The sequence below is a fragment of the Notolepis coatsorum genome, assembly GCF_963971535.1.
Source record: "Notolepis coatsorum genome assembly, chromosome: 12".
Taxonomy (NCBI): Eukaryota; Metazoa; Chordata; class Actinopteri; order Aulopiformes; family Paralepididae; genus Notolepis; species Notolepis coatsorum.
Window position 1 is genome coordinate 54,390,995 of NC_140176.1, and position 27,101 is coordinate 54,418,095.

A 27,101-nucleotide genomic window follows, 5' to 3' on the forward strand; every position below is an offset into this window, starting at 1 on the left:
TACCAGCCCACAGAGAGGCGCAAGAGGAGACTCGCCTAGGAGGCCTCTCTCCCAACGCTCACCGATGTGCCAGCCATCCACGGCGTCATACATTGGCACACCGACGTTCCAGACTTCACCCATGAGAATCGAGCACAGTACACGGAGCTCCGGATGTGCTTAGAGACAATGATGGTGGATGTCGTTGACGAACGCCACAAGTATGCAATATTACTGAAGCACCTGAAAGTACCCCGAGCGCACAATATAGCGCTAGCCTATGCCACGTCTACGACCCCATACACCGCGGCTCTAGCAGCGCTGGACCAGAGATATGGACGTATATGGGATTACGTAATCCAAGAGATAAGGCATATTGACCGCCTACCCCCAGCAACAGACAATCGCTCACTAGACGACCTGTCTATAAAAGTGCAGTCCCTGGTAGGGATGCTGGGAGCGCAACGAGAAAAGGGTATGCACGAGCTATACGCCAACTCTAACGTCGAGAGGATTTTAGAGAAGCTGCCGCCCGCCAGACAAGAGCGCTTTAGGCGGCAAAGAGACCACCGTGATCCTAACGGTCCCGAACCATCCCTCCTCGATTTAGCCGACTTCCTGACGAGAGAAGTCAGCAGCCTACGCTTGGATACATTCGTGCGGAGAACACCAAGCTCCAGAGAGGGACCTAGGAGAGTAAACGATGGAAGAAGATCAGTGACTGTCATGCACCAATCAGAATCAGTACCGAGCAGTAAGAACCACAGTACCCCCTCGAGAAAAGAGAAGTGGAAGATGGTGTGCCCGTACTGCGAGAAGGAACACTGGCTGTCACAATGTGACCTGTTCAAGAAGATGAATGCAGAAGAAGTGAGTCAATGGATCAAGTCCAACAGGCGCTGTTACCGATGTGCGCGCAGTCACATGGCAGCCGAGTGCCGCCTAAAGAAGAGGTGCAGTCGGTGTGACGGAGCACACCTAGATGTCCTACACGACAGTAACAGAAGAAAGCCTGCACCTGCACCATCGAGCAGCACAAAGGCAAGTGTCATGTACATTGACCCCGCCAGCAGCAGCGGCGCCCAGGTGCTCTTAAAGGTAGTCCGTGTAACATTGAGCCACCAAGATAAAGTCATGGACACTTACGCCGTCCTTGATGACGGGTCAGAGAAGACCCTTCTCCTCGCATCCGCTGCGGCCCAGCTGGGACTGCGGGGGAGCGAGAACCACATGACGATTCGGACAATAAGAAGAGATTTAAAGACGATAAAAGGCAAGAATGTCTCCTTCACTATCGCAGCAAGCGGGCAGCCAGAGAGACGGTATAGGATTACAAATGCTTTCACCAGCCAAGAAATAGGACTATCACAGTACACCTACCCCATCGCCAAGCTGATGGATAAATATGTGCACCTGCGTCAACTACCTATCCCGCTCATAGACGGCGCCACCCCGACCCTGCTGATAGGCTCCGACCATGCAGACCTCATAGTCCCGATAGACCGGGTCCATACAGGACCCAGAGGCTGTCCTGCAGCAGTCGAGACCCGCCTAGGATGGACACTACAAGGCCCCCTCGCTAAATCTCTCAACCGAACAGCAGCCACTAGCTGCCTCCACTCCAGAGTGACAGAAGAAGACACCACTCTCCTGCAGCATGTCAAGAGGCTATGGACACTAGAGACAATGCCCTTTAAGAACGAAAAGAAAGACATTCGTTCTAAAGAAGACATTTACGCCATAAACCTCCTCGAGCAAGGGACAAAGAGAGTCACAGTCGGCGGAGTGATGAGATACGCAACTCCACTCCTGAGGCGAGAGGGAATGCCCACCTTTCACGCCACGAAAGAAGCTACGGAGCGGTATCTATTGAACACTAGCCAAAGACCCCGCTCAAGAGAGTGTGTACCGCGCTGAGATTGAGAAGCTAATCACAGCGAGACACGTAATGAAGATTGACATTAAAGAGGCCGATCAGACGACCGAATCATGGTACGTGCCGCACCACAAGGTCCACCACAACGGCAAGGATCGCATTGTGTTTAACTGCAGCTACCAGATCGGATCCCAGAATCTGAATAAAGAGCTCTTGCCCGGCCCCACACTCGGCCCCTCTCTACTAGGCGTGCTACTACGCTTCCGCCAGGACAAGGTGGCTATCAGCGGGGATATCAAAGGGATGTTCCTGCAGGTGAGACTAGTGGAGGAGGATAAGCCCCTACTGCGGTTCCTATGGAGAGAGAGGATCGGAGATGAGCACCCAGCCATCTACCAATGGGAAGTCCTCCCCTTCGGAACCACATGCAGCCCGTGCTGTGCTACATTTGCACTGCCGAAACACGTCGCAGAGGACCCAGCAGCAGATGAAGAGGTCCGACACAGTGTGAAGAACAGTTTCTACGTGGACAACTGTTTACAAAGCGTTTCGACCCAAGAAGAAGCCGAGGCTCTCCTACTCAAGCTACGCGCCTCCCTGATCAAAGGCGGCTTTGATCTCAGGCAGTGGGCCAGCAGCGACCCGCAAGTATTGCGCAGCCTCTCCCCCGCAGACAAGGCAGCCAGTAGCGAGACCTGGATGGCGACCATCCCAGGAGAAGCCCAAGAAATGACACTAGGACTAGTCTGGCGCTTCAAAACAGACTCGCTCCACTATAGACACAAACCCCTGACCACGGAGCAGGGAAGGTCGACGGCGATACCGACCACCAGACGGAGTGTGTACAGAACACTCGCCAGACAATATGACCCGTTGGGATGTATTCTACCTTACACCACCAGGGCAAAGATGATTGTACAAGCACTATGGGACAAGGACCAGGGCTGGGACGACCCAATACCCGCACACCTTGCCTCCACATGGAGAGAGTGGGAGACGGAACTCCGCTCACTCCCAGGCGTCAACATACGCCGCAGCTACTTCCCACCCACAGTGAGGCCAGAGACATGCAAGATGGATCTACACGTCTTCAGCGACGCCTCCGAAGTAGCCTATGGATCTGTGGCCTACTTGCGTGCCCAAGAGAAGGGAGGAGAGATACACACCGCTTTCATCCTGGCTCGCTCAAGACTAGCCCCACGAAAGCAACAATCTATCCCGCGTCTAGAGCTCTGCGCAGCCCTAGCAGGAGCGCATCTAGCCACGTTAATCCAACGTGAACTCACCATCCCGGTGCAAAGAACAATCTTGTGGTCAGACTCTACGACAGTACTCACATGGATCAAGTCTGATTCATGCAGATACAAGGTCTTCGTGGGAGTCAGAGTCACAGAGATTCAAGAGTTAACAGAAGCAGCGAGCTGGCGGTATGTGGACACCAAACACAACCCAGCTGACGTCATCACCCGGGGAATGTCCCTAGATGACCTCACCCGTCACAACATCTACAGTGACGGACCAGAGTTCCTCAAGCTCCCGGAAGAAGAGTGGCCTACGCCCACCCCACGGGAAGCGAGTAAAGAGGAGGCAGAAAACAAGAAACCTATGTTCTGTGGATTGAGCACAGTCGCCTCCACAGACCCCAACATAGATGATTGCCTCACCCTACAGAGTGCGCAGATAAAGACATTCCTGTGGCACCACCCAGAGATTCAGCCCACCACTGACATTTCAGCAGCTGACTACGAAGAAGCAGAACTTCTTCTACTACAACGAGCCCAGAGAGACTCGTTCCCCGATGAGCTAGACTGTCTACAGGGAGGAAAGCCCGTCCCATCAGACAGCAGACTGCTCCACCTGGCACCCGAGAGTGACGCCCATAATCTCATCAGAGTGGGTGGTCGTCTGCGGAGAGCCCCCGACCTACCGGATGACGTTAAGTAGCCGATAGTCTTGAACAGCCGACACAAGGTCACAGAGCTTCTCATAAAGAAATACGACGAGGATGTGCACCACGCAGGAGCAGAGAGAGTCTTCGCGGAGATCAGACGTCGCTATTGGATACTTCAAGGGAGAGAAGCAGTGCGACGCTTCCAGCGAACCTGTCTAGACTGCCGAAAGTGGCGCGCGCAGCCCAGCATACCCCGGGTGGCTGACCTACCTCCCTGTCGCCTCCGACTCGGCGACAAGCCCTTTCACTCCACAGGCATGGACTGTTTTGGCCCGTTGTATATAAAGAAAGGAAGAGGAACCGAGAAGCGGTGGGGTATTGTATTCAAATGCATGACCACCAGAGCGATACACATCGAACTCCTTCCAACCATGAGCACAGACTCATTCCTTATGGCCTTCCGAAGATTCACATCGCGGAAAGGAAAACCGTCTACATTGTTGTCTGATCACGGGACAAACTTCAAAGGCGGAGAAAGAGAGCTGAGAGAGAGCTTCCAAGCTATGGGCCCAGAACTTAAGACCCACCTCGCTCCATCCCAGATTGACTTCCAGTTTAATCCCCCGAACGCACCCCACTTCGGTGGAACCTGGGAACGAGAAGTACGTTCTATAAAGACAGCCCTGTACGCCGTGCTTGGGGCCCAGACTGTGGCGGAAGAAGTCCTAATGACAGTCCTCACGGAGATCGAGGGAGTATTGAACTCCAAGCCCCTCGGTTACGTCTCAAGTGATGTAGCAGATGTCGACCCAGTCACCCCCAACACACTCTTGATGGGGCGGCTGGACCCCGCGCTACCCCAGACAATGTACAGGCCTGAAGAAGCGAACGGCCGAAGAATGTGGAGGTACAGTCAAGTACTGGCTATTTACCCTCTGTACAGCACTTTGGTTGACACGCGTCATGTGAAATGTGCTTTATAAATAAATTTGATTGATTGATTGATTGATTGGCTGACACGTTTTGGAATAGCTTCCTACTCCACTATCTACCGTCTCTACAGACCCGCCAGAAGTGGGTAAAAGAGAGAGACAATTTGACAGAAGGAACAGTCGTCATGATTATCGACCAGTCACTACCCAGAGCTATGTGGCCGGCTGGCCGCGTAAGCAAAGTGATCACCGGTGCCGATGGCAAGGTCCGAGCAGCTGAAGTGCTCGTCCAAGGGCGAACTTACACACGACCCGTGGCGAGGCTAATAGAACTGCCAAGACTCCCAGACACTATCGATGACGACCATGACCCCATGACTTTGTGAGTTGACTGACCCTTACAGCGGACCTTGAGTGGTAGACAGTGCGGTTAATCTGTCTCTGCTTAGCTAATTAGGTGGGACTAATTAGGGGGCGGCTGTTGTGAAGGATCAGATTAAACCGAATATATATATTTATTTATGGAATATATTTAATAGTATTTGTATATCGTTTGATATCCCTTGTATATTCTTTGTACATATACACTGAATATCCCTTTAGTCTACTACAGCCCATAATAGTTCATTCTCTCATTGGACAAGAACCTGGCGCCAGCAGACAGGCCCCTTGAGTCAAGTTCAATAGTGCCGACGAACATGTCCCAACTAGCCCCGGTTCCGCGTAGGAATACGGCTACCGAAATACGAATGGTACTATTTGTTCACCGTGCATATAAATAGGGCGCAAGTAAAGTAGAACTTTCTTTTAGTCCATTAGTCCTTTACCCTCCAACCTAGTAACAGACGTGAAGCCTCACCCACGACCCACGTGTGGTGCAGTATGGCCTATTTGGCCCCAGAATAGGCATTGAGACCTCGTGTAAATTCATAGCTGAATTGTCATAGTTTGGCACTGTACCGTCGAGTGGGACGTATTTCTATTAAGTAATAATAGTCTATTATGTATGGTGCATCGTTCGGTTAAAGTTCTAAAGTGAGCAGCACCCCCATCGTTCCTCGCGTTATCTAGAGTCTTAACCAGGCTGGGCAGACCACGCGTGGTGCTTTCATCCGAGGAGTTCTGGGCGAGGACGAGTGGACCTGCACATTGGATTACCTACCCGGACGACTGCTGAGCCTATACGGCATGGAATATCTATTTGCTTTGGGTGCTTTGATTTGTGGAGCGGATAACAGCCAACGCCAGTGAGTGTTGGAATGACCCCCGAGAGGAGCCCAGGTGAGACGGCGCTCAACCCAGACCGAGGCCGCCTCGCTTCTCCTTCGTTGTGGACCTACAGCTACCGTCTACAAGAGGGCCCAAGTGTATTCATCTGTGGATCAAGATCCTGCGGGCACTGTTTTCTGTACCTGAATTCTCCCCAGGAATCGTTGACCAGATGGGATGCAGCTGACGGCTCTCCAAACCCCCCCCCCCCCCCCCTTACTGACTTACAACCAGCAGGACCCCTTTAGTATCCCGCTATAATCCTTAAGTACCATCGCTATAGTTTCCCTAAAGAACCAGGTTGTATACTTGCTTCCTGCGTAACCAGAGATTGAACATTCAGTGTTGATTTGCCTACGAATACTCATTTGCCTTACAAGTGCATTCAAATCATAAATGTAATTAAGTGAATGTTGTATATACCTTTTGCTATATTAAACCTTCGACTGTTATATTTGTGTGGACCTGATTTCATATGTGGGAAAGTGTTCATCATACTTATATATCGTGTACTGTATGGCCAGAAGTTAAAGTACATCAAGCGGTAGTGGTTTAATGATACCATACTTATCAATACAGTCAGGGAATTGTACCCCTCAGTTACAGTAATGTATAAGCATATATTCTATATTCTATAATAATATTTCAAATTGCATTGGTCCGGATGGGAGAATTCAGTACTGTATATACAGAACCTTTTATCATCTTCCCTTTATTAATTTCCTTAGATCTTTTGTACACATGATCTCAAGAGGGTACTGAACGAGGTCAGTGGCAGTTTTTTAAGTCTGGTCATTATTATCATGGTGTTATTCACTGTCAAAGATGAAAAGAAAAATCATAATTCATATTTTCCTTTGTTTCATCACAATTTAAGCAAGCCTAGTAATAGACACAATATTTCTGACACTGAGAATACATTCAATGAGGTCCATAGATACCTAGATACCAAGAATATGCAAATAGCCCTTGTAGAAGTGGAGCAATATTCCATTTACCTAGGTATACATTTTATGCAGATTTTCACCTAGGGTGGAACAAACCTCTATCTTTTTCTCACTCTGCTTCTCTCTCTCCTTGCCCTTTCGTCCACCCACCCCATCCCTCTCTCCTCAGCACTCTCTCAATCTCTGTTATCTCTCTCTGTCTCATTCTCTGTTTCTCTCTCTCTGTGTCTCAATCTCTGTTTCTCTCTCTGTCTCAATCTCTCTCTGTCTTTCTCTCTCGGTCTCAATCTCTGTTTCTCTCTCTTGGTCTCAATCTCTGTCTCTCTCTCTCTCTGTCTCTCTCTCTCTCTCTCTCTCTCTCTCTCTCTCTCTCTCTCTCTCTCTCTCTCTCTCTCTCTCTCTGTCTCTCTCTCTCTCTCTCTCTCTCTCTCTCTCTCTCTCTCTCTCTCTCTCTCTCTCTCTCTCTCTATCTATCTCTCTCTTTGTCTCAATCTATGTCTGTGTGGATGTGGCCTCTCTCTCCTTCCTCCCAGTAAGTATGTCTCTCTCTATCTCACAGCCAGATATTCTCAGTATCCCTCACTACCCCTCCCCCACCCCCGCCCCCTTCTCTTTTGTCTTTGTAGAGAAATGCATTATGATTTATTACGATAGATATTATACTGGGGGGAGAAAAAGCAGATTACATATAAATTGAAATGGTAATGTTTGTGCTATGAAAGGCCACTGGTTCTAATAACATTACTTAAGTAAAATAATATATCATATAAAGGCAATCAATGATACCTGAACCAATACTTTAAACTCCTTTAAGGGGTGGGGGTGGGGGGGGCCGTTTGGCAGGCATCTGGCATTCAAAATAGCTTTGGTTATTTTTCTTCCTTTCAGATAAAGATAATGGGGTGATTTGTTTGAAATGGGTGCCCTTGAAATACAAGCAACATTTTAACCTGCATCTTTGCAAATTACAGTATGTCCACCCATTAATCAAGTGTTTCTGAAGATGCACCGGCTACGATTTAGATGATTGGAAATGTGGAACTGTTAGACTCGATTGCGAGGAATAAGCGCAGGATTCGAGTGGCTGAGTCCACACGGTCCCCACAGCGCAGGATTCGAGTGGCTGAGTCCACACGGTCCCCACATTGCTGGACCCGTGTCGAATGAGGAGCGGGTTGCCTTGACCACTAAATAACACGCTTATTCAACCAAATTAGTGACTCTACATGGTCCTCACTTGAAATAAAACACATTTTATAGTGCTCCTCTAAAGGGTGAAATGCACTCTAAAATATTATTTATGTTTCTATAGTAACGTTGAGCTCAGTTGCAATTCGTGAATATGAACAACCCTTCAGCTGAACACCAAAGACTGGAATACCAGAGAATACTCAAGTGATGATGTCATCAAGAGATAAATCCTGGAGCTGCTCCTCAGACAGTGAATAATGGAACTACTTAGGACACTATGACAGTAGCCATGGTGATTTTACTGGGGTAGGGGTATATTTTATGATTCTGATTCCTGCATTTAAATAAAACTCATTTGGATGTAATAGCACAAACTGAAATGCTATGTGCCTACAAAGTCGGTCAGCAATTGGGCCGACTCCACACATTTCCCCTGGATGATGTCACAAGTTCAAGCCTCGCCACTATTATTTCTGGTACAGGGAGACAATTGTGTACATTTGAAGATATTGACTGAACTGTCCAACGTTGTTGGAATTATGCAATGTCGATTTTGACATCAACATATATTCATATAAATGTAACCAAGTGGATTTGAACCTGGGACCATAGGATCCGCAGGAGGCCACACTAACCAGATCAGCTAAAGGGTCAGACTCGTTAGCAGGTGCTGGTTGACTGCGAACAATACATTAGTAGTTTACAGTCACATCCTTGCACTTTCCCAGGGATAAGACACTGAGATCACACCCCTATTGCTATGTAAACCTGGATACAGATTCACAGGGCAGTGAGATCCCACCGCTACCACCAATGTGGATTTGAACCTGGGATCCACAGGGCGGCCGCACTAACCAGCTGAGCTAAAGGATCTGACCTGTTAGCAGGTGCTGGTTGACTGCTTTGTTAGAATTTTACATAATGTAAAATGTTTGACGTGACCCATCGCTTAAGAGGCAGGACCCCGTCGGCCACGTACCAGTGGGACACATCTCTGGGATGTTGGACGTGTAGGGTTCGTTCTGGAACTCTGGCGCGTTGTCGTTGATGTCCTGGACCTTGATGATGAACTCCGACTGCGGCTCCACTGGCTCGTTGGACCTCCTGTTTATAGCCTGAGCCTGGAGAACGTAGAAGGCCTTCTGCTCCCGGTCCAGCTTCTGCAGCATCCGGATCTCGCCGGAATACTCGTCTATCTCGAACACTTCCCCGGCACCCTCCCCCGAGAGGATGTACTTGACGGAAAAGTCGCCCCGGTCGTAGTCAGACTTGAGCTGTAAAAAGGAGAGACAGAGAGAGAGAGTATGTTTTTTCTGTGTATGATCACATCAGTGTGTTCTTTCTAATGATGATGTCACAATGGCTACTGGCCATTGAAAGCTATGGGTGAACCTGATAAACGGCTATGAGTAGGTGAATTCTACATATAGTATCTTTATCATATCTATATCATATCCATAATCATTTCTATATTATCGTCTCTTTCATGCATCTAGTGTATTTCTGAATATATCTTGTATGTACATTCAATAGTGAACTTTGCATGCAAGACATCAAAGGTCTGTTAGTTCCCATCTAACGAACTGTAGAGATATCCAGTAGGAGAAAGGCACTGTAGGTACTGTACCTGTGTACGTTTGTATTCTAACCTGAATGTTGTTATTGTAAGGAACACCCGGTATCCTGTTATCTTAAATATCATGGAAAGATAAATCTTCACTTGCTTTTATTTCTACTTGCTTATTTACTTAATTATCTTTCACCTATTGCTGTTGCATACTTGTATGGATCCATATCTGTAATAAATCATGTTGTAATAATGTAATAACAATACAAATCATATTGAACCTCATAAATTGTCTCCTGGTTATTATAATATCAGATATCATGAATTAAAGGTGCTGAAAATGGTATTTTCTATATTATTGTTAAAATAATTAGCTCTACATTCCGACAGCCATCAATGATATAGAGTGTTTGGTCAGTAACATGGGTCTCCCAGTCCCTCTGCTCTACAGTAAACACAAAAAACATGTCCTGGTATCCCTTCCCACTTTATCCAATCAGGAGAGAGAACCCTAGATATTTTTACTTATTTCAAGAAAACTTGCCATACCAATTTCCTTACTGCACTGGTAGATTATTATATTGTTGCTTAAAAGTAGTTTTAATTTCTTATTTTTGCAGTGTGGAGTTCTCTCTCCTGATTGGATAACGTGGGTTATATATCGTAATAGCTTACGCTCTGCTCGTAGTGGAACTATCCCTTTATCCAGTCTAATAATGAAACATTTTCTCCACATGCACACACCCATCCGCCTGGCCACACCCACACCCGCTCCTCTACATAAGCGGGTCGTGGCCACACCATCAGCTCCTTCCCTATTTTCACCACCGAAAAAGTGTCTGTAACACACAACTTTAAAGTTTAGTGCTGAAATAGTTATTGGAGAAGAGGAGCTGCGTTGACATTGTATCTTTGTTTTCTCTCTCACAATTTTTCGAGGAAATACAGCGATAATGTCTTCGCCACCAGAGTGTCTAGAAGATGATGATCATTCTGACCTCCACCGGCGCTTCGTATTAGGGGCGCGCGTCGCTGAGCAATCCCCGCCGGCATTGTCTCCGGCTCTGCAGCTGGATACTATGCTTGGGAGGCGGTCGGCTGTGTAAGGGCTGACGGCCTCTCTGGGCGGGTGATATTTTTTGTGACGCGGGCGCCAGGTGTGTCAGTTGTGGGGGGACAACTGCACAGCTTACGAAGGTCGGCTCCAGGCTAGAATCCTTTTCGCTGCCCCTTAGCGGCGTGGAGGGGGTTCTAGTCTGATGCCCCACGATAACATTGGCTCCTCCTCAGTGAAGTCGTAGCTTTGTTTTCCTGGGACCGTGATTCCGAATCTGCGGTTCAATTCCCCGGGTCTCTGGACAAACGGATACCCTCTGCCGCCGCGCTGGCCCCGCTTTTCAAGACGAAAAACACCCGGCGCGAGGGGGGTGAGCTTGGTGTTTTCATTATGAGAATGTCTCCGAGCTCAGGTCGGCTGCAGCCCGCGTACAACGAGGGGCTTGCTGCCGATACCGCTGTGTCTGGTAAACACCGTTCTCTGAGAGGGGCGTGTGTTGCCTTTTTTCCTTTTTATTCGGGTAAGAAGAGGAAAAGACAGCGGCTGTCTGAAGTGTTGGCCTGTATTGCTATTCTCATGTTGTACAGCTTCAGTAGTAGCCGCTTAGCTTGCCACTGCGTTAGCTGGCGGCTACGCTCGGCTAGGAACGTTAGCTTGATGCTATCAGTTAGCCTGGAGTTAGCTGTTAGCTTTTTTAGCTATGTTACAACCATAGCCGTGAGGATAGCGGGCCCTGGCACTCTAACTACGACGTCATCTCTGGTATAAGATGTCGTCGGGCCTGCGCCATGACCGGCTGCAGGAGCCTCCAGCCATTGCCTCTTCTGGCCCTGCCAGCGAGAGGCCTTTGTCAATGTGGTAGACCAACCTGTGTTGCGGCCTTTCGTCCTGCGTTCGTAGGTGCAGGTAAGATGTCCGTAGGACATTGCTCCACTCTTCCTTCCTCCCCCTCCCGAATGTTTTGGTTAATAACGATGTCTTTGTTTAAACTAAACATATGTTGCTTCACTACATTTGGAGATACGACGTGTGGTGTGAAAATTGTCTTGGTCGCTTTGTATAGCTTAGGTTAGCATTGGCCAAGGCTTATGTCTTCTCTCTACCTGAAAACAGCGTTAAAAATCATTAAAAAAATATACCGTTAACTGGAATATGTTGTGCCTTTACACATATGTTGGATTATGTAATTGGTTTGTCATGACAAACAAATTAAAAAAATTGCGATTTACCCGGTGGCTACAACAACACACAGTGACTGCATGTAGTCACAGTGTGTTGTTGTAGCCACCTCCTCAGAGGCAGGAATACTAAGCACCCCCTTAAGCTCCAGGAGAGAGGAGAGAGGCTGAAAACCCGCAGTTCTTGCCCGACTGATGGGAGCCGAATCCCGGATCCGATTTGTCTGATGAATACCCCCAAAACATGGAGGTCCCGAATGCATGGAAGTATTGATTGCGCCGTAACGAATCATTCAAAAAATATACCGTTAACTGGAATATGTTGTGCCTTTACACATATGTTGGATTATGTAATTGGTTTGTCATGACAAACAAATAAAAAAATCCCGATTTACCCAGTGGCTACAACAACACACAGGAAGGCGAGAACACACAGGGACCTCTGCCGCTCTGCCGCGCGCTGCAACACACAGAGCGGCAGGCGTGGATAAGGGGGCGTGCTAGCGCGTGGTCACGTGGGCGTCGTGGCCAATCAGAGAAACGCTGAACGCAAGTTAGTTACCTTAAGTGGCCACGCGTCACAGGGAGGGGGAAGGGGGGGGGGGGGGGGGGTTCCCTGGTTCCACTCCATGTTAGGATGGGTGGGTCACGGGATTTCCCCCCGGCCATGGAATACGTCACTGGGCACGTTTTCCTATTGGCCAGGAGACATCCGTGAGGTTACAGGCTCTGTGCTGCAGACCGCTGTCTTTGTCAAAGTTGGATGATGCGATGCATTCGAAAACTGTTCGTTTTCTGCTCTGCTCTCTATTACAGTGTGTATTGGGCCGTTGGTCACTTGGCCCAATTATTATTGCATGTATGTTTTTCAATTGTTACTCACGTAGAGGTCTCTCTGGGGGAACTTCTGTCTTCCCCTCTTATGTGAGGAGCAGAATTGACGGGGTTGCCCTCAGACGCGTCTGTGTCTTATTGACCGGCTTCCTGCTGCTCGTCCCAGACAGCATGGAGGGAACGTTGTCTGGTGTTTCTTATTAGAATTCACCATTGATGTGTTTCGGGTTCTTGACGTGCATATAGCATTTGTTTCACCCCTCCCTCCCCCTGCTGGGCGGGGATGGGAGGGGGCTGTCGGGGTGGTTGCTGTCAACCCCTCTAGGCATCCCTGTGTAGGTCCCGGTCCGCCAGGCCCAGGTCCGGACTCGTTCTCGTCGACATGTTGGCCTGGGTTAACCCTTTGAAAACTGAAACACTTGTACTGCTTGTATAGCCTGTGTATGCCCGCAGTTATATTTCTAAAGTTGTCTTGGTGGGTTAAGGGAACAACCGCCTCCTGTTAAACTAAACATAGGGAGGTGGTTGGTTCTCCGGTGTGTTGGTAGCAGAGTCGACTGTCTGGTTGAGGCCGGGCTTGACCCCGTCTGCCCGAGAGTATGCCCCCGCATCTTTCATGACGTCTGCCAATTGTGTCGGCCTCTCCTTTGAACCTCGACCCCGCTGGAGGGGTCGGGCTTGTGGAGGTCATAACATGGTGCACAGCATACCGAACACCCCTTCCGCCAGGTACTGTTCTCACAGTAGACCTCTTAGGCGCCTGTCTAGACCGCAGTGCTCCAGGCACAGGTCGAGTTCTGGCCTGTTGCCTGGATTGAGGGATAGACCCCCTTGGGGGTTGTCTCCCCGGCGCGCCGTCTGGCCCCACAGTATTGTGGGGCGGTAGCCTCTTTGGGCTTACGGCCATGCCGACCTGGACACGCCCGATCTCGTCAGATCTCGGAAACTAAGCAGGTTCGGCCCTGGTTAGTTCTTCGATGGGAGACCCCCTGGGAATACCAGGTGCAGTAAGCTAGAGTGCTTCAGAGCGGCGTGCCAAAGGGGGGAAGGGCCTACTCTTGATTTGGGCCCTGTCCGATACGCTGGCGATGTGGGTGGTGGTGTCACCAGTGACCGTCTGGTGGGGTCCCGATGCTACGGCATCGTTGACCTCACCGGGCCCCCTTTTTCGGGGGGTCCTGGCCCTCAGGTTGTTCCTAGGGCTGGGTCCTCCTCCTCGCTCCGCTGCTACGGCCTTGCCACAGGGTTGGGTTCTTGACCTTCGACCCTGTGATGTTGGGGACTCTGACGGGGGTGTTTTGCTTCCCGTCCGTTCCCTGGTGGCATGTGGGATGCGCGCCTGAGTGGTCGCGGGTCCTTCTGTGTGAAGGTAAGTCCCACGGTCTGCTTACCCTGTGCGTTTTGAGGTGCTAAACCCTCTTCGCAGAGTCGGATCCGATTCCCTCCCGTTCTCCTCTAGGGGGGTCCAGGAGGCCCGGGTCCTCCACGGTTCTGATGGTTGTGGGGGGCCTCAGCAGGTACATCTGTCGAGCTTCCGCTCTGCTCAGCTCCTATTAAGGCTGAGCCCGAACGTTCGAACGTTCGAACGTTCGTTCGTTAAGCTGACATTCGGACTTTAATTAATGGGTTCGAACGTTCGGTGAAAAAAAATAAAGCAGGCGCAACGACGGTGAGGCGATGTGAAGCGGCGCGTCCCCCGAGTGAGATCGCTCGGCTCAACCAGTATGGTCTCTGCCGGGCTGTTGCTGGATACTCAACCAGAGCTCTAGTCTCAACCAATGCAATAGAACAATTTTGATTGAATGACAGGCGATTCTGCCAATTACGTCACACCGCTTGCACCCGCCTCTGCTGTTACCACCAATCGGCAAGCGTTTATTATTTTTTTTACTTCCGGCAATGCCGCCATTGATCTGCTTGAGAGAAGCATTAACGTAGCGTTAGCTCCCCGCCGAGGAAGTAAAAGTCGTAACAACTTCCCATAGGTGAACCTGCGGAAGGATCATTAATAAATAGTATTGAATACCAGCCTTTTTCGGTCACGGAGCGCGAGCTTCATGGCGGGAGGTGGTTGCGTTGGAAACAACTCTGGCCGAGGCGGCAGGCGTGTTGGGAGCCCGGCGGGACCCCCGCGCCGGTGTCTCTCTGTCTCTCTGCCGTCCCCCGTTCAGAGGTAGACGGTGGAAGGAGCCGAGGCGCGCGCCTCTCTCCTTCCCGTCGACCAAGAGTGAATACCTGTTATTGAACGTGTAACACTAACTATATAACGTGAATGCCACAAAACGAATGCATTTGTTTATCTAGCCCCTTACGTGACTGCGGTGTGCAAGGGCTATTGTTTATCATAAGTAGGAACTTTATGCAGTACTCAGTAGCTTGTTTATTTTCTTCTGAGTGCTTTGTTTAATTACATGTTTACATGAACAGCCACCACTGTAAACAACATGTTTTTTCACCAATAGATTATGCAGTGCCGCCCTCCGTAGGATCTATAATAATAATAATAATAAAAAAAAATTATAAAAAAAAAAAAAAATTATAAAAAAAAAATTTTATTAAAAAATTTACAAAAAACGAATGTTCGAACGTTCGTTCGATAAACCCTGGCGAACGTTCGAACCCTAAAAACAGGGTTCGGGCTCAGCCTTAGCTCCTATGTTCCACTATGAGCAGAGCGTAAGCTATTACGATATATAACATACGGTTATTCTATAACCATAGTTATATGAGTATAGCGAGCGCTCTGCTCGGACTCACTGAGGGCCCTGTGGTCTTTGCCTTCGGTGGTGAAAGACTTGGGAAGGAGCTGATGGTGTGGCCACGACCCCGCTTAAAACCTAGGTCTCGGTTCGCTTCATCGGACCAAATGCCGACTAAATATAGGAAGTGAGTCACCTCTCACGAGCAGAGCGCTAACCAATCAGATCTGCGATATGAGGTAGCGTCACAAGCAGAGCAATGTGTGTGGACAAGAGGCGGGTTGCCTGTAGGGAGGGGCTTTTAGACCAATGTTTTTTATTTTTTTCGAAAAGAGGGACATCCTCTCAATATGCGGGATGCGGGACAGTCGGTCAAATCCGCGCATGCGCGCGCACACACACGTTAGGGCTCGCAGTCACAGTCATACACACACATTTCCACTCTCTATTGTGTCCAATAGACAAGCGCCCTTTTCAACCGCGTGACATTGTTCAGAAAGTTTAGTGCGCTTGACAAATTGCAATGTGAATGCAGACGAACCAAATGAAGAATGCAACAATGTTGCAACTTCACCCCCCGAACCGCACCGAGTCCACCAAAACTATATGTGAAAGCGCCCTTAGTATTCCTTTCTTATATAAAATATGTTATCATCCATAGAAAACCATCATTACAGGGGCGGTCGGGTGGCGTAGCGGAGATTTCGCTCGTCACCAATGCAAGAGGCTGCGGTCTCGACTGCCGGAGTCAGCATTGCCCTGCGGCTTGGGCCGGTCGTCATACTAACTCGTTTGGCTGAGTTAGGGGGAGGGAAGTCGTGGGTGGTAATCTGGCGTTGCGGACAGCGACGCCTACAGATCAGGTCTGGGAGCCTGCTCAGCGAAAGGCAGGAAATGGTGAAGGCATGAGCATGACCTCCCACGCGTTACGCTTCACCAATGAGAGTCCTCGCTGCCAGGTGAAAAAAGAGCCACTGGTTGTCTCCACATGTGTCGGAGGAAGCATGTGGTGGACTTCAGGGTTCTCTTGTACTGACCAGTAGGAGGAAGGGGGGGAATTGGCATAACGACTAAATTGGGATGGGGAGAAAAATAGAAAATCAGGCAGAGAAAAAAATAAATAAAAAAAACATCATTACAACGGCCTTCACGGGTCAACTGAACCCGGACTGTGGAAAGTGCATTGCCACTTATGTATCAAGGAGCGCGGAAGGCATTCAGACGAGTACCTGCCCTATGATGCGAGGAGTGGGATCTTCCTCAGGCACAAACAGCTGCTTCCAGATCCAGCCTCGTTTCAGTCGACGGTGGGGAGGAGGGCCGGAACCGGGGGCGAGCTGCAGGGACCCTGCGCCTCCCTGGCCCCTTCTCACGTCCCCCAACACCCAGCAAGGCATCAGAGAGAAGACCGTCACCACGGCCAGGATGCCGTGGCAGCTCATCTCCTCTCTCCTTCCCATGGTTTAGCACGCAGAAGATAGAGGTGTCTTCACTGGTCCAGCGCCGCCACACCTCCATTCATGCAGCAGGTAATGACCTCGGAGAGGCAGCGTGGCGTCTCGGTGTCACCCCTGTTCCTTTGCATCTTCATATCTCTGCAGAACAAGTAAGAAATTAACATATGTTATGACCGCTACTGCATACATTCCGACATCTGCACCTTTGTTTACACTGTTTATTTTTCTCATATTTATATTCAGATTACATTTTATTGCCTATATTTATGTCTTTCTTCTATTGCCCTGCCAATACCTGTACCTCCCCTCCCGCATCCCCCATGCTGCTATGATGCTCGAATTTCCCCAAGGGGATCAATAAAGGAATATATTATCTTATCTTAAATTGATGTGTGGTTTTGAGTGAGAATGATCGCAGCGGCACACACTGTGGGCGGGATCCACAAAGGGTTTGCATGGCTTTTTCCGACGCAAGTTTGCTATCCACAGAGGACGCGCAACGGGTGAAATGAGGTGGCAACTGCGTTCCGTCAGCATTGCGTCCGGTGCAATTGGTGCATATTTAAATGAGGTAATATGGGCGGAACATGTCCCCTTTCTATGCAAATGAGCCTCGTCCAAAAATGCTCCCAATCCTCAAAGCCCGGCTCCCATTTGCACCAAGCAGTTAACGGTACGTACCTACCGTCTTCACAGACAAGTTGGTAACTAAGTGGAGCATGGTGCGGTTTGCTGTTAGTGTGAACGCAATCAAACTTTATATAGTACCTAATCTAGGAAGCCCAGGATTTGTGGAAGTGAGTGTGAATGAGAGAGTGTGCAAGCATGTGTGTGTGCGAGCGAGCGAGTTAGAGAGAGTGTGTGTGCACGAGCGTGAAAGAGAGAGAGTGTTTGTGTTAGGTTTAGACAGCATGGTGGTGTTTATTTATTTGTTTATTTAAACCGATACCCTTTAGCTGACGCCTTAGCGGCAGCTAGTCTTCCTGGGGTCCAACAACATACACATACACAAGATACCATACACCTATAGAACATAAGAAAGCATGTATCACAAAGAAAATGTATCATAGAATAGAGAAAAAACAGAAATAAATGTAAAACAGGAGATGATAAACAAGAGATAAAGAACAAGAGATAAAAAACAAAGAGATAAAATCAAGTTAGAACCAAATAAAAATGTTTTATCATGGTGTGCATGGGTTGTAGGAGGTAGAACCCAAACGCAGAAAAAACGAGGAGGAACAAAAACGAACTTTCCAAAACACGAAACCAAACCTCAGCAATGCTGGAAAAAGGAGAAAAACATAAAGGCACAAAAGCTAACACGGGAAACACTAAGTACTACGAGGAAATCAACAGCTAAATGCACAGTAACAACACTCACATTAATACGACAGGAACCAGACTAAACAGTAAACAGGATAATGAACCGACAAGGAAGGCAGGGCAGACAAGACATATATACACAGACTAATTGACACATGAGGGTTGATTGGAAACGAGACATACCTGGGATGGGAACAGAACGACAAGACTAGAGTACAATACTAAATAACAACACAAGACAAGACTAAACACACTGGGGACATAATACTAACAGGGGAACATGAAGGGCAAGAGACACACTGGGAGACACCGCAAAAGGGGGACAACACAGAGGAAGACAGAAACACTAAAGATGCACCAGTGCACCAGGAGGGTATGTTAAAGTGAGGGTAATTGGCCAAGAGGAGGTGAAGAGAATTGTCCAGCAGGTGGAGGAAGAGGACCATGAATGAGTGGGGGATGATGTGGATGAACAGGAGGAGCAGGGCCATGAGGGACATAACAGTGTGTGCACAAGCGTGAGAGAGAGAGCGTGTATGTGTGTGCGAGCGAGCATGAGAGAGCGTGTGTGTGAGAGAGAGAGAGCATGTGTGCGCGAGCGTGTGTGTGCGAGCGAGCATGAGAGAGCGAGTGTGAGAGAGAGCGTGTGTGCGTGAGATAGAGAGCATGTGTGTGTGTGCGAGCAAGCATGAGAGAGCGAGTGTGTGAGAGAGAGAGCGTGTGCACGAGCGTGAGAGAGAGAGCGTGTGTGTGTGCGAGCGAGCATGAGAGAGCGAGTGTGTGAGAGAGAGAGAGAGAGAGCGTGCGTGCGCGAGCGTGAGAGAGACAGAGTGTGTGTGTGTGTGCGAACGAGCATGAGAGAGAGTGTGTGCGAGCGTGTGCTGTTCAGGCAGGATTTTCCCAAAAATGATCTGTCCAATAGACTGTATGTCCTTTGTTTACAAATGAACGCAAACCAAAATCAAACAATGTATCATTCTCACATTTGGTCCACCAGAAAGTTTATACAGTTTGTTGAAACAAGTGAACGTCCTCCGAGCTCCTCCGAGCTCTCTCTCTCTGCCTCTCTCAGTGCTGTCAGGTGCAGACTGCTCCGCGAGCCAACTGTGCTGGAGCAGAGCAGGGAAAAACTCCACACATAATGGCCGTGTCTGCACTGGTATCTCATCTGCGTAATGTCCTTAGTGGATAGCTTGCAAAGACCGAGCAGATACCGCGCACAAACCCTGCGCAGTTAAGGGTGCAATTTCCACCGTAGGCCTGAGTTTGCCGAGGGATAGCAACAATTTGAAGGATCGAGAAAAGTGTGCAGGGCTTGAGATAGATCAATTAAACTTTAGGACATTTTCACACCTAAGTTTGTTGAAATGGTGCAATTAAAAAATGTAATTGTTACTTTTGTGTAGCATCACAACATCATTTGGCTTCTTACCAGCAGCAAAATAATAATGAATAATGCAAATATAATTATGATGATTTGGAAGTATATGAAAAAACTAAAAACCGACCAATTAAATACACCACAGGATTTTTGTTCCCTTTTCCTGCTTTTGGTCCGATTGCATTCACACGTCAAACTAACTGCTCCACTTCAAGCTGCTTCACTTGGAAGTGGATTGAGACCACCTCAAACAGGTGGACCAAAGGTTACTGTAGGTGTGGGCCCATGTTCAATTCCTGTAACTGAGGGGTACAATTCCCTGACTGTATTAATCAAGTATTAGTATCATTAAACTACTACCGTCTTATGTACATTACTGGCCAATACCGTACACAGGTATATGATGAGAACTTCTCCACAATAACACGGTTTCCACACAAATACTCGTTTAGAATATTTATTACATCAAAAGGTATTATTACATTTATCATTTGAATGCACTTGTAAGGCAAAGAATGTGCGTAGGCAAGTCAATACTGAATATTAGGAATTCTCTATTGTACTCTGGGAAGGGGTGTACTACCGGTTGTAAGCCAGCAGGGGGAGGCAATGCTCTATGAAAGTCAAGGGTCCACGGAGGCGATATCACCCCTGTGTCAGCGGGGAAAGCAGCAGCTGTAATCCTAGGGTGCGCGCCGCAGATGAAGCCGTGGAGTCTCTGCTCCGACAGAGACGGGCTCGAGTGATGTCCTCACGGGCTTGTGTAGATCCCACAGCAGCGGGGTAGGCGGTTCTCTGCTCCAGCAGCCACAGTCAAAAGCAATAATCCTGCCGGAAGGTGGCTCTGCAATCACCGGTGTAGGTATCCTCCGTGGTGCACGGTAGTTCACAGTTGAACTTGACGTTACTATCCTTATTAGCATGCGGCAATAAGTGCTCTATGTAGACACACAATTACCCACTTCACGTGGTCTTTGACTCGTAATGAAGGCTTTTACTAGTAAGGAGCGAACGATACGTTAAACAAACGTATTAGGATAACACGAGACTCTATCTTGGGGCAATACGAGCCCTACTCTGCCCACGTTGCGTAGTGGGGAGAGACGTCACTTGGATAACTGGAACTGAACGAGACTGAACGGGACAAGGGACTAAGAGGAATTCTACATTTCTTGCGCCCTATTTATATGTACGGTGGACAAATAGTGCCGCTCTGCTTTCGGTAGCCGTATTCCTGCGCGGAGCCGGGGCTAGTAACGACATGTTCGTCGGCACCATTGAACTTGACTCAAGGGGGCCTGTCTGCTGGCGCCAGGTTCTGGTCCAATGAGAGAATGAACTATTATGGGCTGTAGGCTAAAGGGATATTCCGTGCATATGTACAAAGAATATACAAGGGATATCAAACGACATACAAATACTATTCAATATATATCCATAAATAAATATATATATTCGGTTTAATCTGACCCTTTGTAACAGCCGCCCCCTAATTAGTCCCACCTAATTAGCTAAGCAGAGACAGATTAACCGCACTGTCCACTACTCAATGTCCGTTGTGAGGGGTCGGTCAGTTCACAAAGTCAGGGGTCATGGTCGTCATTAAGCGAGTCGGGGAGCCTTGGCGACTCGATCAGCATCGCCACGGGTCGGTTGTAGGTCTGCCCTTGGCCGAGCACTTCTGCCACTCTGACCTTTCCGTCGGCACCAGTGGTCACTTTGCTTACGCGGCCGGCCGGCCACGCAGCTTGGGGTAGTGACTGGTCTATGGTCATGACGACTGGACGGGATGAAGGGGGGCTTAGGAGGAAGCGGGCCTGAGACTGCTTTGATCTGTGCTTGGCTGTACTTTCTCCTCCTCCGTCTGTTTCTCTTGTTTGCTCTGTACCCCATCTGAGGAGGGGCCGGTCCCGGCCACCCCGTCAAGGAGTCGCTTGGGGTGCTGGGTTCGAGGTCAGCTACGTCTGGAGCGCAGCTGAGGGGGGTGGAATTCCGAACTCCCTCTGGTACCCACGGTTCTCCCACGGGCCTCTCGCTTAATGTCAATAGCCTCTGCTGTACGGGGGAGAGGCCGGTGTCGCTCGCCTCTGTGTGTAGGCAGCGTGTAGACGTGGGTTGACTGTCAAGTCCGTAGAGGGGGCCCTGGAGCGTCCATCCCAGTCGGGTCTGAACCGCGACTGGGCATCCTTTGGGTCCGACGTGGGCCGCCTCAATTGGGAGAATGAGGTCCGCGTGGTCGGAGCCGATGAGCAGGGTCGGTGTGGCGCCGTCGATAAGCGGTATAGGTAGTTGACGTAGGTGCACATACTTAGCCATCAGCTGTGGGATGGGGTAGGTGTACTGAGACAGGCCTATGTCGTGGCTGGTGAAGACGTTGCTTATACTATACTGCTTCTCAGGCTGGTCCACCGCTGCTATCTTGAAGGAGACCTTTCCACCCTTTATGGTCTTCTGGTCCCTTCTGATGGTGCGTATGGTCATTGTATCTTTGACACCTCGCAGGCCCAACTGGGCTGCTGCGGAAGCGAGGAGGAGAGTCTTTTCAGACCCATCGTCCAGGACGGCGTAAGTGTCCAGGACCTTGTCCTCGTAGCTCAGGAGCACCCTGACCACTTTGAGGAGCACACGGGGGGTCCCACTATGCTGGTCAATGTGGAGCACTCCTGTTGGTTGGTTGTCTTGGACCTTCTGGTGGGCTCCGCACCGTGCTGCGCGGTAAGCGGCGCCCGCCTGGGCCGCCCCTGCGTGGTAAGCGGCGCCCGCCTGGGCCGCCTCACGCCACTGGTCCACTTGGACGGGGTTCAGTGTCTTATATTCGGCGCACTGTGCCAGCCAGTGTCCGCCGTCGCAGTAGGTACAGTAGGGAGCGGTCTGGTGGCTCTTCGGTGCTGGTGCCACCGCCTCGGCATGGTACATTACCGCGACGGGCCCACTCTGTTGTCCTGGCTGACGCCTGTTGATGTCATGCAGGACCTCCAAGTGGGTGCCACCGCACCTGCTGCACTTCTTTTTCAAGCGGCACTCAGCTGCTAGGTGGCTGCGCGCGCAGCGGAAGCAGCGGCGGTGGTCCTTGACCCACTGACTCACATCATCCGTGGTCAGCTTCTTGAAATCTTCGCACTGATACAGCCGATGTTCTCCCTCACAGTACTGGCACTCAATCCTCCACTGGTCCTCTTTCGTCGAGGGGGTGTTGTGGTTCTTGTGTGGTACTGATTCGGCTTGGTGCATAACGGTCACCAACCGGCGGTTATCCGTTTGTCCCCGAGGTCCGAGTCTTGGGCTTGGTCCACTCCATACGAACGTGTCGAGTCGTAGGCTACTGACCTCCCTGGCGAGGAACTCAGATAGGTCTAGGAGGGATGCCTCTGGACCGTTGGGGTCGCGGTAGTCTCTCTGCCGCCTGAAGCGCTCTTGTCGGGCGGGAGGGAGCTTCTCTAATATCCTCTCTACGTTGGAGTTAGCGTACAGTTCGTAGATACCCTTTTCCTTTTGGGACGCCAGCATCCCTACCAGGGACTGTACCTTGATAGACAAGTCATCTAATGCTCTGTTGTCTCTGGCTGGGGGGAGACGGTCAATGTCTCTTATCTCCTGTATCACATAGTCCCATACGCGTCCATAACGTTGGTCGAGTGCTGCTAGAGCCGCTGTGTATGGGGTAGTAGAGTTGGCATAGGCCAGCGCTATATTGTGCGCTCGGGGCACCTTGAGGTGCTCCATTCTTCCAGAGGGGGCTTTTGAAATGTAAAATAGACCCAAAATGCTGATACTAAATTCACTTTGTCCTAAATAATGCACGTTATATATACCGTGGCGCTCGCTCGTGCGATGTACACATTATGTGGTTATTTTAATTGTAACTGGGATTAAGATGTCTGATGAGATGCGCTGTTTGACGGATTTGAGAAATTGAATGAGCCGTTGACGTCACATTAATGAATGAGGATAAAGAGATAAACTTCATTCAAAACAAAGGATATTCTAAACACGGGTCTCTCGTTCATTAATGTATAAACAACGAATTTATCCCATCTGGCACAGTGGTGCAGCGGTAGTGCTCAAGCCTCCCAACCCAGCGACCGGGGTTCAAAACCCCGTGTTTCCAATATGATTTTTTTGAATATAATATTAATGATTATACGCCAAAGTAGCCTGGTTTTAAGTTAAAATATTATAAATCTACATGCATTGAGGATGTCATTCTTTATATAGCTCTCAACGTGCACCAAATTGAATTATTCCTATATTGCAAAAAGAAGGAAAAGACTAGGGTCTCGAACCCCGGTCTTCTGCGTGATAGTCAAAACAACAACCCATTAGACCACATTGGAGATAAGTTAAAGATCGACTATACATCAATCAATGGGTAAGAGAGCCGTATCGTAATTCTGTATAAGTTTAACTAATTATTTTCGCTAGCAAGATCTCATTTGATTATTCAATCCAGCAGGCAAGTTTAAAGAAATATAATCTGATTGATTGAGGTAATGAGGGACTTAAAATTAGCCTATAGATAACGCATTTAACTTGTCGGCGAGGCGATTGAGCCGTATTGCAATCTGTCAATAAAGTTTTAAATCAATTAATCAATCAATGCCGTTAGAGAATCAGGATCTCTGCCATCGATACGTGCTGGCTTTTCGCCTGAAGCGGCCGCGCGCATTTAGCCTGAGTCGCAAGTCTGGCTTGAGTTAACGAGACTGAATCCACCTTCGAGGAACAGGAAAATCCCGGCTTCGAACATCGGGTTAACTGAAGCTGGATAATGACATCTTGATCGACTTAGTTGAACCAGGTACAAGAAACAGGGCCCTGGAACACCATCCCATCACACATCCGCAGTACTAATACACTCAGGTCCTTCACACACACACTCAAATCATGGCTGTTACAAAATCAGGTCTGTGACCATAACCATTAGCAAGTCACATCGCAGTCCAGCTTCCCAGCCCCAGTATGCTTGCCTATACTAGCCTGACTGTCCTTATTGTGATTATGTGGTTATATGATTTATGATTATGTATATGTGTGCATATGTGTGATTATCATATGGTGTGCCTGCCTATACGATGTTTATACATGTATAGCTTTGATTTGTCCCTGTACACTGTTTTCTTTTTTCTCTTTTTTTTTTTTTATGTATATATGCACAAAATGCCTAGAGAGTGAATGTACATAATATGTTTTAGACTGTTTTTATATTAGCTCTAATATCCTTCTATTTTTTTTCTTCCATTTTTTGTTTCTTTTCTGGCTTAAACATCTAGCCCAGGGACTACACCTGAAAACTAGCAACCCTGCTAATGTTGGCATATTTAATTTTTTTTTTTTTGTATTAATTTATAAATGTATGAACTGTTGATTAATATGCACTGTCCCTCAAATAAACTGAGTAAACTAAAAAACGAATGGGATCGCCATCTCTTTGTTTATGTCATTTAAACAAGTTAATACTTTTGATATATTGACTTACTTAATCCTCTTTACCCCGTTGGGGGGCATAGGGCGTCCACCAGAGCTCTCCATCTCACTCTCTTCTGGGCCAGGGCCTTTGCTTCTTTCCAGCTCACTCCGATGTTCTTTAGGTCTTGGAGTGTGGAACGTCTCCAGGTGTTTCTCGGCCTACCGGCCTTCCTTTTCCCCTGCGGGTTGTAGTCCAAGGCCTGTCTAGTGATGTTGTTGGAGTCCTTCCTAAGGGTATGCCCTATCCAGTTCCACTTTCTCCTTTTGATGGTGGTAGCTATGCTGTCCTGGTTGGTTATCCTCCACAGCTCTTCATTTGTGGTTTTGATGGGCCACCACAGCTTGAGGATGTAGCGCAGGCATTTGTTGACAAATACCTGGATCTTGCTTGTGAGGCCCTCAGTAGTCTTCCACGTCTCCGAGCCGTAGAGCAGGACAGTCTTCACATTGGTATTGAAGATCCGTAGCTTGGTGTTGTTGGAGAGTTTGATATATTGGTTGATGTATATTTCCTCAGATAGCTTTTATATTTAGAATTTTAATACATGCTTCAATAGAACTGGCACCAAAGTCTGACACCAAACAGAGCATAGAGCTCTGGTATTCTGACGTGATGACCCTTCCTTCTTTTATAGTTTCCTTGGGTTTTATTCTAAGATGCTGTATCCATTTTGGAACAATGTTGCTAACAGATATTGAGATATCAGTTGATAAGAAAACAGAGATTATTCCAGCTTTAAATGTTGTTTTGTAAGTAAATATCTTCTATATCTAATAACTGTAATAATATTCTAGGCTACTACTGTACATTGTATGCCATGGAACCACTTTGTGAGATCAGGTGAACTTTTTTTAAATGGTGAATATGATTTTGGATGTACAACTGCAATTACTTAGCAGAACATTATATCCCTGAAATTACAGTGTTGGGCATATTATGGTAAATTACGATTATTTTGCTCATTGTATCCAAATAGTACTATCTATCAACATTAAGTAAATTTAGACCAGAAGGAAAAATTAATGAAAGAAAATGAAGAAAACAATTATCCTCAGTTTGTTTACATCCTTAAGTTTAGAGGGTGGAAATTAGTTCCACTTTTTGGGAGGCCTGACGTTGGATGGCACATTGGTGGATGAAAACCAGCCTTTGTTTAGAGTGGAGACAAGGCCCTGTATTGTGTTCTGGGGGTGCGTCGGAGCCTGAGCATCATTCCTTTAGCATGACGCTGCACTCTGCAGCTGACTAATGAAGCCAGCTAATTAGATCATCATCCAACCAGACATGGAAAACTGAGACGCACATCCCTCTGAAAAACCATGATTAGAAGCGATGCGCCAATTATATTGTACGACCAGGGGCCAGAGTGTAAGGACAAAGGAAAGTCAGACCTCAAATTAGCTATTGAGAAGCGCCAGCACAACGGCACCAGTTCGACCAGCGCTCCCAATTAGGGCAGAGACATAGGATACCACAGGGTTAAAAGCCCCCTCTTAAAAGAACATGCCAACATTATGGGAAATGCGCTTACCATCTCCTCCAGAGTCAGACAACATGATAGAGTCCAATTTTCTCTCAATTGAATCAAGTACAAGTGAACAGAAGAGGATACGGATCAGATAGCTTAAAATAGAGGTGTTTTTGGCCAACAGCTAGGCTAGGCTGTAGGCTAGCTGATCCATATCCACTTCCATTCAATTGTGCTATACCTGGTAAGCACATTTCCCATAATGTTCTGTTATTTTTCAGACACAAAATAAGCAAGAATGGCAGGGGGCGAATACATACAGTATGTGCATAGTTTTATTTATTTCCAAGTAAATGGTTGATTGCTCCACTATGGACATCTATGGACCTGTGGGTATGTATTCCCAGTGTCGTAAATATTGTCTGTTACTATGCTTGAGTAAATTGTAATGAACCAAAGGAGAATATAAATTATTAGTATTAGTATTAGTTTTTTTCCATCTTTGACGGTGAATACCGCATTGACCAAAAGTGAAAAAATTGACAGACTTTTTTTTAACTAGCTAAAAGTGATGTTGTCCTC

The 27,101-nt window shown here is 48.2% G+C and overlaps 1 protein-coding gene across 1 annotated transcript in view; it reads right to left on the reverse strand.

Moving 5' to 3' along the window:
* cdh19 (cadherin 19, type 2) overlaps positions 1-27,101 on the reverse strand; it is an 80,899-nt gene that overhangs the window by 45,318 nt on the left and 8,480 nt on the right. Inside the window, 2 exon segments of the mRNA XM_084326061.1 lie at positions 9,065-9,359; positions 16,650-17,015. Coding sequence (XP_084182187.1) covers positions 9,065-9,359; positions 16,650-16,880 — 526 coding nt within the window. The 5' untranslated portion in view covers positions 16,881-17,015.